At 40.3% G+C, this 11,545-nt stretch overlaps 1 protein-coding gene across 1 annotated transcript; it reads left to right on the top strand.

The window, feature by feature from the left end:
- Nucleotides 1-3,146: 3,146 nt before the first annotated feature.
- On the top strand, nucleotides 3,147-10,914 carry LOC132900162 (uncharacterized). The gene is made up of 3 exons (XM_060942204.1): nucleotides 3,147-3,210; nucleotides 9,677-9,774; nucleotides 10,212-10,914. Exons 1-3 carry the CDS (start codon nucleotides 3,208-3,210, stop codon nucleotides 10,786-10,788), a joined length of 678 nt encoding a protein of 225 aa, XP_060798187.1. The 5' UTR covers nucleotides 3,147-3,207; the 3' UTR covers nucleotides 10,789-10,914.
- Nucleotides 10,915-11,545: the final 631 nt, after the last annotated feature.

Genomic DNA, 11,545 nt, shown 5'->3' with positions numbered 1-11,545 from the left:
TGATTCGTTTTTCCACAAAAAGACAGAAAAGGTATGTGTGATACATTGATTAACAAGGGGGGTTCATTGGGGTATGGTAAAATAGAATACTGTTGTTTTTTTTTTTTTTATTAAATACTGTAACTAGATCAAAAGATTATATACAATTCATTGTTGTTTATTTTCTTTTCACTTTTGTTACCAAATCAAACACCATACATACATCTGATACATTCAGGAGTGAAACTGAAAAAAATACAAAGTAAAAATATGCAATATTTCTGATCAAAAATTACACGCCATTTCACCCTGAAAATGTCCTAGAATGCAGGAAATGAAGTCTAAATTTCAAAAATTTTCTGGGGGGGCATGCCCCCAGACCCCCCTAGAGGGACTTCGCGCCTGCGGCGCTCGTCTTCGCACCTGCGGCGCTTATCAGGATTATATAAAATATTATTTTTGACTGGTAAATTTCTTTTTCTGCCTAATACCCTACCCCGAAATGGCTCCCTGAACCCTGATTCCTCCCTGTTTTTCCTCAGCCCTTTCTCCTTGCTCCCTGGTCTCTCCATTTATTCCCTTTCTCTCCACACAGGTGGAATCATCCTCGCCCTCCAGGACTGGGACAAAGACCGGGCAGGTTTGCAGGCATGGCAGGAAAGCCAGGCAGTTCCAGGATCAGTATTCTTTCATGGCAGTGGGAATCCTGATCTGGATTCCTGATGCACCTCAAGCCTCCCTCATTCAAGCAGGAATATATCGCATCAGTAAGTATACAAGGAAGTACACAGAAGGACTCAGGGTGTAACCAGACTACAGTTCATCAAAGCCTGACTCAATGCAGGGCATTGGGAAATGCATGATTGGTAAAGATGAAGTGTGTACGGGAATGTTCACAAGTATCCACTGGTGCCCATTAGTACACATTTATGGGAATAATATTTGTGCAGTCATGCAACGAGGCCCTGAGACATGCATTCAACCATGTGAGAGTAATCGATGGCCTCCAGCCTAATACTGTGCTCTCCCACCCTGACTTACGATATCAGTGATCAAAGATAGATTATATCAAGTGACACAGTACACACAGACTAAAACAGTTGATCGTGAGGAGCTGTAGGGAACTTCCATGGCAGGCCATTTGGGATAGGATAAAATGCTGAACTATCTCATGGCCTGTTTCTATTGGCCGGGCATTTGCAAAGATGTTCACAGGTGGTGTGCAGCATGCAGCGAATATCAGCTGGTGAATCTGCCAGTCACCCCAAAAGCACCATTCCACCCTTTTATCATTTATCAAGCTCCCCTTTGAAAGAATTGGTATGGATCTTGTCAAGACCTTAGACTGAACAAGGACATCGCTTTGTATTAGTCTTACCGGATAATGCAAAGAGATGATGACTGATTAAAGCACTACATTCCTGTCACACACACTTCGTAAACTGTACAAATGATTAAGGATTAAATCGATTCATACTAGTATTTACCATCTGCAGATGGATGGGCCGGTCAAATGGTTTAATCAGACACTTAAAAGCATGATTCCTAAGTTTGTTCATGATGATGCTAGGAATTAGGATATGTGGCTGAACCCCTATTGTTTCCAGTATTAGAGGTCCCGCAAGCCTCCACAGGGGTTTCCCCCATTTGAATTATTGCATGGATGCAAACCTCATGGCATCTTAGACATCATTAGAGAAAATTGGGAGAAGGGACCTTGTGCAAGTAAAAATGAAATTCAGTTCTTGACCTGAGAGCAAAACTCCACACACTGAGTTAAGTAACATTGGAGAATTTGCTGTAGATGCAAGAACGCCAGTCCTAGCAGTATAACAGGGTGCTTGGCTACAGGAATTTGCACCAGAAGCTAAAGTACTCATTTTACTACCCACGTCAAACTCTAAATTACTCACGATGTGGCAAGGATCCTTTGAGGTCACATGGAGAATCAGAGAAGTCAATTATGAGGTCAGGCGAATGGATAGTTGAGGCACTTCAAATATACCACCTCAGTCTCCTGAAACCATGTAGAGAGGCGGTTCCTGTGGCTCTGGTGATGGTTGATCCCGAGAGTGAGGAGCTGGGACCGGCGTTAAGTCCAAAAAATACAGCCCAATTCACCCCAGTCCCCCATGGAGACCACCTCTCACTGTCCCAGAGAACACAGGTTGCAGGAGGAATTTTGCGATGTGTCCTCTACCCAGTTGCATGAAACTCCTAATTGAGACTCCTCCAGGTGTGGTTGTATACTGCTTACCTGAACACAAGAAAAAGGTGGCTTGGGATGAATTCAAGGCTATGCTTGACAGGGGGGTAATGGAGGAGTCCTACAGTGACTGGAGCAGCCCGGTGGTCTTGGTGCCCAAGAGTGATGGGTTACTCCGCTTTTGTGTGGGCTTTAGAAAAGTCAACACCGTGTCTAAATTTGACGCATATCCGATGCCTCACATTGATGAACGGCTCAATCAGTTTTGGCATGGCTTGACACTGGATTTAACAAAGGGGTATTGGCAGATTCCCTTGACTCCAATATCCTGAACCCCCCACCACCACCTTTTCCACAGGCAAACCACACCATTGTGTAATGTTTGCCCCATCCTTGAATACAGTGTATAAATAAATGAATGACCTGGAGCTCTAACCTGGAATTGAAATGAACTTAAATGGGATTATATGACATGAATCTATGAATAATAGTCCATAAAATAGAAATCAGACTAGAGAACTTTTTTCCACGTTTGCTGATGTGCCTTTCTAATGTGCCTTTTAGCAAAATCCAAATCGGCTTGCTACTCTTCCATAAAGCCCTACAGGTACTGTAGATTCAACTGTGAGACTTCTGATTGTTGCACAAAAAGTAATTGACACATTTTACAGCAATTATTATTTATGCAATCACAACTTTAACATTTGAAGTTCTTGAATAATTCTGGAAATTATATACATTTTTCCACACTTCATTATTCCAAATTCAGTTGCAGGTTGTAAGACTGCAAAACAAGGACAAGGTCAAGCACTGTAAATTTACACATGCACTTGTTTAATACTGTGTCATCAATAACACCGATTTGCTGACGTGAGGAAAAAGTGTTTGCTTTGAAGAGAAGGCGGAGTCATTGTATATGATATAAAGGTTCTTATAGCTTTGTTCTGAGCAGTAGTTTCTGTAAAGAAAGGCTCAAGTGTGCATCCTTGCTCTTACTTCTGCAGTTTTGACCAAGAGAAGAGATGGTGAGTTCTGTGAGTTTAGTGTGAAAGTTTTGTGTGCAAGAGTCTGTTAAATACAAGATGCTGCAAGGGGCTAGTTTTTAGCCCCTTTAATTAGATGCCATCACTTTCTGAAGGATATTTGTTTGAAGTTTTGTGTGCTCCATTAAAACTTTTAATACCCGTTTGTTTATTACTGGGCGGCACGGTGGTGTAGTGGTTAGCGCTGTCGCCTCACAGCAAGAAGGTCCTGGGTTCGAGCCCCGGGGCCGGCGAGGGCCTTTCTGTGCGGAGTTTGCATGTTCTCCCCGTGTCCGCGTGGGTTTCCTCCGGGTGCTCCGGTTTCCCCCACAGTCCAAAGACATGCAGGTTAGGTTAACTGGTGACTCTAAATTGACCGTAGGTGTGAATGTGAGTGTGAATGGTTGTCTGTGTCTATGTGTCAGCCCTGTGATGACCTGGCGACTTGTCCAGGGTGTACCCCGCCTTTCGCCCGTAGTCAGCTGGGATAGGCTCCAGCTTGCCTGCGACCCTGTAGAAGGATAAAGCGGCTAGAGATAATGTAATGTGTAATGTGTTTATTACTGAAATACTCTGCAGCCGCTGGAGTTTTTCTTCTTATCTTCTTTATTTACTATAGTGTTTTTGTTGCTAACATTTGAAACAAATCTGTTTGCTTTTAATCACCTTGTAGGGCTAATTAAAGTTCGCACCGTATTTCAGGAGTGGTCTGTGGCGGATACAGACAATGAGCCTCAATCAAACTGGATAGAAATGAAAGCATATTGTTCACGGTGTTGTTCACAAATTATTCATTTATTGTTCACAGGATTAAGAAATGTGGAATGCATTAAAATACAGTTGGTTTGAAAAAGAGCATTCATATCTGAGAAGCTCCAGAGTTTGTGTACATTTATAATATTATGTAAATTTTGTAATATAAATAAGAAGACTGACTAATCTCATCTCATTATCTCAAGCCGCTTTATCCTTCTACAGGGTCGCAGGCAAGCTGGAGCCTATCCCAGCTGACTACGGGCGAAAGGCGGGGTACACCCTGGACAAGTCGCCAGGTCATCACAGGGCTGACACATAGACAACCATTCACACTCACATTCACACCTACGGTCAATTTAGAGTCGCCAGTTAACCTAACCTGCATGTCTTTGGACTGTGGGGGAAACCGGAGCACCCGGAGGAAACCCACACGGACACGGGGAGAACATGCAAACTCCGCGCAGAAAGGCCCTCGCCGGCCACGGGGCTCGAACCCGGACCTTCTTGCTGTGAGGCGACAGCGCTAACCACTACACCACCGTGCCGCCATATTTTATATATATATATATATATATATATATATATATAAAATAATTAGTGTAAATATTCTCAGTATAAAAAATAGAATGAATTCCCTTATTGTCTCGATGTTTCTGTATCCAAAATATATGCTTTAAAAAAAAGTATTTCTCAATAGTGCAAGTTCAGAATACGCGGCACTCAATTATGTAGCAGCTAGAGATTCAGTCTATACAGCAGTAAAGCTATGGTGAGTGAGCACCACGATACATTGATCCAACTAAAACGGTAAACAGTGGCAAACTAAAACGGTAGTCACAACTACACTGAGAACAAGACCAAACGCTGGGCAAGACAAAACCTTAGCTAACAAAACTATGTGGACAAAACGATAATCTAGGCAATACAAAACATTAGTGGTGATATTTCCATTCAACACATACATAATATATACAGTGGTGCTTGAAAGTTTGTGAACCCTTTAGAATTTTCTATATTTCTGCATAAATATGACCTAAAACATCATCAGATTTTCACACAAGTCCTAAAAGTAGATAAAGAGAACCCAGTTAAACAAATGAGACAAAAATATCATACTTGGTCATTTATTTATTGAGGAAAATGATCCAATATTACATATCTGTGAGTAGCAAAAGTATGTGAACCTCTAGAATTAGCAGTTAATTTGAAGGTGAAATTAGAGTCAGGTGTTTTTAATCAATGGGATGACAATCAGGTGTGAGTGGGCACCCTGTTTTATTTATAGAACAGGGATCTATCAAAGTCTGATCTTCACAACACGCGTTTGTGGAAGTGTATCATGGCACAAACAAAGGAGATTTCTGAGGACCTCAGAAAAAGCATTGTTGATGCCCATCAGGCTGGAAAAGATTACAAAATCATCTCTAAAGAGTTTGGACTCCACCAATCCACAGTCAGACAGATTGTGTACAAATGGAGAAAATTCAAGACCATTGTTCCCCTCCCCAGGAGTGGTTGACCAAGAAAGATCACTCCAAGAGCAAGGCATGTAATAGTCAGCGAGGTCACAAAGGACCCCAGGGTAACTTCTAAGCAACTGAAGGCCTCTCTCACATTGGCTAATGTTAATGTTCATGAGTCCACCATCAGGAGAACACTGAACAACAATGGTGTGCATGGCATGGTTGCAAGGAGAAAGCCACTGCTCTCCAAAAAGAACATTGCTGCTCATCTGCAGTTTGCTAAAGATCACGTGGACAAGCCAGAAGGCTCTTGGAAAAATGTTTTGTGGATGGATGAGACCAAAATAGAACTTTTTGGTTTAAATGAGAAGCGTTATGTTTGGAGAAAGGAAAAGACTGCATTCCAGCATAAGAACCTTATCCCATCTGTGAAACATGGTGGTGGTAGTATCATGGTTTGGGCCTGTTTTGCTGCATCTGGGCCAGGATGGCTTGCCATCATTGATGGAACAATGAATTCTGAATTATACCAGCGAATTCTAAAGCAAAATGTCAGAATATCTGTCCATGAACTGAATCTCAAGAGAAGGTGTGTCATGCAGCAAGACAACAACCCTAAGCACACAAGTCATTCTACCAAAGAATGGTTAAAGAAGAATAAAGTTAATGTTTTGGAATGGCCAAGTCAAAGTCCTGACCTTAATCCAATCGAAATGTTGTGGAAGGACCTGAAGCGAGCAGTTCATGTGAAGAAACCCACCAACATCCCAGGGTTGGAGCTTTTCTGTATGGAGGTTGGGCTAAAATTCCTCCAAGCCGGTGTGCAGGACTGATCAACATTTACCGGAAACGTTTAGTCGCAGTTATTGCTGCACAAGGGGGTCACACCAGATACTGAAAGCAAAGGTTCACATACTTTTCCCACTCACAGATATGTAATATTGGATCATTTTCCTCAATAAATAAATAGCCAAGTATAATATTTTTTTGTCTCATTTGTTTAACTGGATTCTCTTTATCTACTTTTAAGACTTGTGTGAAAATCTGATGATGTTTTAATCCATATTTATGCAGAAATATAGAAAATTCTAAAGGGTTCACAAACTTTCAAGCACCACTGTAGGCATGTGTCTTCTTCTTACACCAGGATTTCTCCATTCCAGGAAAGAATATTACAGAAGATTAATGCTTTTCCCCCCAACACCACAGCATTCCCTTTTTCGCGGCTTCAGCGCTCTCCTCTATGTACCCAGAACGCACTACAACTCATGGTTTCCTAATACAACATCATTGTAGTCTTTTAGTTCTTAAAGGGAAACTAACTATTAATGCTACAGGATTGAAATGAAATATTTAAATACTCAACATATGGCCCAGTTACATATAGGATGTTACACGGTGGTGCAAAGATATGACATTTATCTTCAAGTGGTGAATGTATATATCACGAGTGAGCGAAGTTTAATTTTGAACCGGTTCACCATTTTGACAACACATGTCTAGTCAGCGGGGAAAAAACTGCAAGTGACATCATTGGACTGAAATATTGGGAATTATTATAAATACAGGACACTTTCTCCATGGAATGACAACATGTACTCTGTTCTCTTCTAGCAGATTTCATTCATTTGGTTCGATAGCATGCGATATTGTTAGCATATCGCTTATCTTACGTGTATTATGCCATTCTACCCAGTGGAGAATGAGTGTTGAATATGGTTTACGATATTGCACGTTGTCAAGTCAACATGACGTCACATGTTGGCGCTCATGCAAATATCCAATGACAAAACTTTTCTGCTGCGCATACACAGAACCATTTTTTTTCTGCCAGGAAAGAGAGATGAGGCTAATCCAGTGCTAAACTTCTGCACTAGTGAGCAACTGTGACAATTTGTAAACATATATGGCCGCCAGGTTTGCTTAGTTAAAAGCAGAAGATTTTGATAGAATTTTGACTGCCAGGTTCTACGTTGTGTGTAATTGTCTATGTTGATTTTAAAAGTAACTCAGTAAATTACATCAGGAAATGAGCACTTAAGTCTGAGTGAAAAATACTGTAGTGAGCGTGCAGCGTGGAAGGAGAGTCTGGAGACAGAAATCTTAGTTTCTCGGGCGTTAGCCTGTGCTACTTGCTCTCGATAGCACTGGCTTGACTGCTTTATTAGCATTCGCTAACATTACTGATGAACGGTACACCGGCTGGAAGGTGAGTATGTTGATATGAAGAGAGTGTATATGTATAATAATAATAATAATAATAATAGCTTCAATTTATATAGCGCCTTTCTCACATACAACGTTGCTTTACAATTGGGGGAGGGGGGGAGGGGGGAAGAGTCCACCTAAAAAGGGTCAGGATGTATTTCCAGTGGCATAGCTACCCACAGTCCCACCAAAAGGCCCATGAAGATGAATCCCACACTGCCTGCACAGCCACCATGATGCCACTGGCCAACATCGCTCGGAACACCACACCATGGATCCACAAAGCGAGCACAGAAGCACCGCCACACAGAGCGCTGGTATGTCCGAAACCACCCGTACAGCCACCGTGATGCCACTGGGCAACATCACTCGGAACACCGCGCCAAGCACAGAAGCATCGCCGCACAGAGCGCTGGACAACCCTGATGTTTAAAGAGCAATTAACTCACTGCAGTCCATAGTGAGGAGCACAGACATCACCCACGGTGGACCAAGGCCTGGAGGGAACCAACGCCAAAACTGGGTCCGGAGCTATGCCACAACCAGTGGACAAAACACTCAAACAGAAAACAAACATCAAACTATACAAACATGAAAAGAAAAACAGAGGGAGGAAAAAAGAAAAATAAAAAGCTCTGAAGGAGAAGCAACAGCCAAAATGCGCACAGCATACTCTCAACCAGAAATGGAAATGACTCCAAATATTCTAAATACTCCAAATAATGACTCTAATAATATTGGCAGGCTTTTTCTCATGGTATATCAGATATATTCCATTCAGCTACTCGTCTTTGACTTGTTCAGTATCATGCTAGCTGAATGGAATAAATCTGATAGACCATGGAAAAAAGCCAGCCAATATTATTTAATTATGTCATGGTTTTTGTTCTCTGGATGTAGCTCATATGAAAAATACGAGTGGCGTATTTCCTAGTAAAACACTCGTGTCCATATAATATAGTAAAATATGGACACTGATATATAGTACCAGTCAAAGTTTGCACACCTCTACTCTGCTCATTCATAGATTTTTCTGTATTGTGACTATTAGAACAACACTGAAGACATCAAAACTATGACATAACATCTGGAACATATATGAAATTATGTGGTAAACAAAGTGGTAAAAAACAAAAAATGTTTCATATTTTAGCTTCTTCAGCGTATCCAGCGTTTCCCTTGATGACACTTTACACACTAGTGGTAATATTTTAACCAGCTTCATGAGGTAGTCACCTGGAACGCTTTTCAATTAACAGGTGTGCCTCGTCAAAAGTTAATTAGTGGACGAGTTTCTTACCTTCTTAACGTGTTTGAGATCAAACCGTAAATAGTAAATTATAAAAATACAGGAAATAGCCCTATTACACAACTGTAGTAATCCATATTATGTCAAGAACCGCTCAACTAAGTAATGAGAAATGACATCCATCACTACTTTAAGGCATGAAGTGACTTTTAATTAATAAAGAAAAAAACACTGAATTAGACAGAAGGTGTGTCCAAACTTTTGACTGGTACTGTAAGTATTAACTCCAAAAGTCCAACAAGATACCAAATGAAGTACAATATACCGGTAATAAGGCCCTGAAAGGCAGGTGTGGAAGAATCAAGTGGAAGCTTGTAGGACCTTTTGTACTGCAAATAATAGGGGGTTGAGTCACTTATCCCAAGTCCCAGCATTGTCATGCACAAACTTACAATCATGGTTTTTGGAGCTTGATTATACCATTTGCCCAGCTCATCTGCTTTCGAATGGTAAACGCTGGTGCAAATCCATTTAAATCTCAATAATGTGTCCAGTTTGCAGAGAATGCATGACAAACCTGCCCTGGTCAGTCCTCTACACTATGCGTTTGACCCCAGAAATGTATTAATACTGGCACCCATGGATATTCGTGAATATCCCTTTGAACACACCTCACCGTCACCATTTGTGTATTTCCCAATGCCTCTCCTGGAATCAAGCTTTGGTGGACTGAAGTCTGAGAACAACCTGAGTCCACCAAGGCCTGACATATGTTGCTGTGTGTTTTGATCAGGTGTGTTCTGGAGTGCTGGGATTCATCCTGCTCTTTCTGCTCCATCCAGCTTTAGGGATTGGCAATCTCCAAAACATCATCAATAAGCTCCATCAGAGGTAAGATGCTTTTATGTTTTGTTTTCAGAGCTGATTAGTAAGGTTATAGTGGAATGATGAGATGCCATTTTGAGAATGACAAGAAACATTTTTTAATACAAAATAAATGACAGCAAAATGCCTAATCAGATAGTTAGTGTCTAGTTGTAGTAGCTGATGTACAACTTGCTTTACAGTGGATTATCTATTTATATAAATATAGTATGTACCATATATGCTGATACCTACTGCTAGACTGACCAATGCATCACAATATTTAACTGCAAATTGTATGCTTAAAGGTTCTGTGTAGAAACAACAAGGTGTTAGAACCCTTTTGAAGCTAAGAACCCTTAAATATCCACAGAAACCCTGAAGATTGTAGTTTAGGCATATTTCTGTGACACATGTGAGACTCGTGTATCTATTTTATTCTCTCTCTTTTTTTCATGTTTCAGGTATGGAGTTAATAATCAATATGCTTTGGGCATTAATGTCCCAGATACATATTGTAACGTAGTTGCTGATCCCGACCAGAACTTCCTCTCACAGGATAATGATGCACAGAAGGTGAAAAATGCCATGAATGGTCCTAATAGAATTTACAAGGGTCACGAGCTGATTGGTGCCAGACCAAAACCAATCGGTAATACAGGGAACAACTTCCACTCAGAGTATCTATTGCTGATTAGTTCCAATGAATTTCACCAGTCGCTCATGCAAACCCTCCTGAATAATCTTTCTACTGGCTGTGCAGTTTTCTTCACCCTGAACTCCCCCTGTGTTCGGACCTGCTCAACACCTAACGGGCCCTACAGCATCATTCCAGCTCTCAACATGTTCAACAACCACAATGGTCCAAAAGCTTTTGTTTTTCGTGAAATTTGGCATCATGATGTTGGTACCACTAATTGGAAAGACAATATACTTGAGGTAAACCAACGCATTCCACTTTACCGCTGCACAGCCAATGGATGTGTCCGCTGTGTAAACAACAATGTAATTAACGACACTTGCTATAAGAAGACTGTCTAAGATATGCTTGTTGTAATGTGATTTGAATGGCAACATCATCTTTTTAAATGGTTTAATTGAAAAGTTTTAATTGATATACGAATGTTAGCAACAAATATTAGTCTATTGATCTGCTAAAAAAATTCCTCTGGCTTGGATTGATTCCTATTTTTGCATTTATCAATAAAGATGGAAGCATTTAATCAGCAGCAACTCTCTTTCACAGCTACTGTCTTTCATTAACTTGCTTAACGCGCGATTTGAAATTGCAAACTACAAAAAAAAAGTGTAATGTAAACACGGGAATTTTGAAAAAAACAACAACTCAAATAGCACAAAAAAGTTTATACACCAGTGTGAGGTGCACACTGTAAAAAAAAAAAAAAAACCTGTAAAAAAAAAAAAAACCGGTCAATGACTGGCAGCTACGGCTACCAAACAAAAACCATAAAATCAAGGTAAACTATCCTAATTCAAGTTAAGCCCAGAAACATTACTTTTACAGAAATTTTCATTAAATGGTCTGCAGAAAAAATACCATTATTTTACAGATTTTTCCTAAATTGTGATCAAACACTTTTAATAAAGTGGCGATGCTAAAAGTTCTACAGAAAAATACCGTTATTTCACAGATTTTTCATAGATTATTACAATCAAACATTTTTAATAAAGTGACAATGCAAAGAGTTCTGCAGAAAAATATTTTTGTTTTACAGATTTTTCCTAAATTATTCTGATCAAACACTTTTAATAAAGGGATTATGCTAAAAGTTCTGCA

The sequence above is a fragment of the Neoarius graeffei genome, chromosome 16, assembly GCF_027579695.1.
Source record: "Neoarius graeffei isolate fNeoGra1 chromosome 16, fNeoGra1.pri, whole genome shotgun sequence".
NCBI lineage: Eukaryota > Metazoa > Chordata > Actinopteri > Siluriformes > Ariidae > Neoarius > Neoarius graeffei.
Note: the sequence above shows the minus strand (reverse complement) of the source record. Positions and strands in the feature narration are given on the sequence as shown.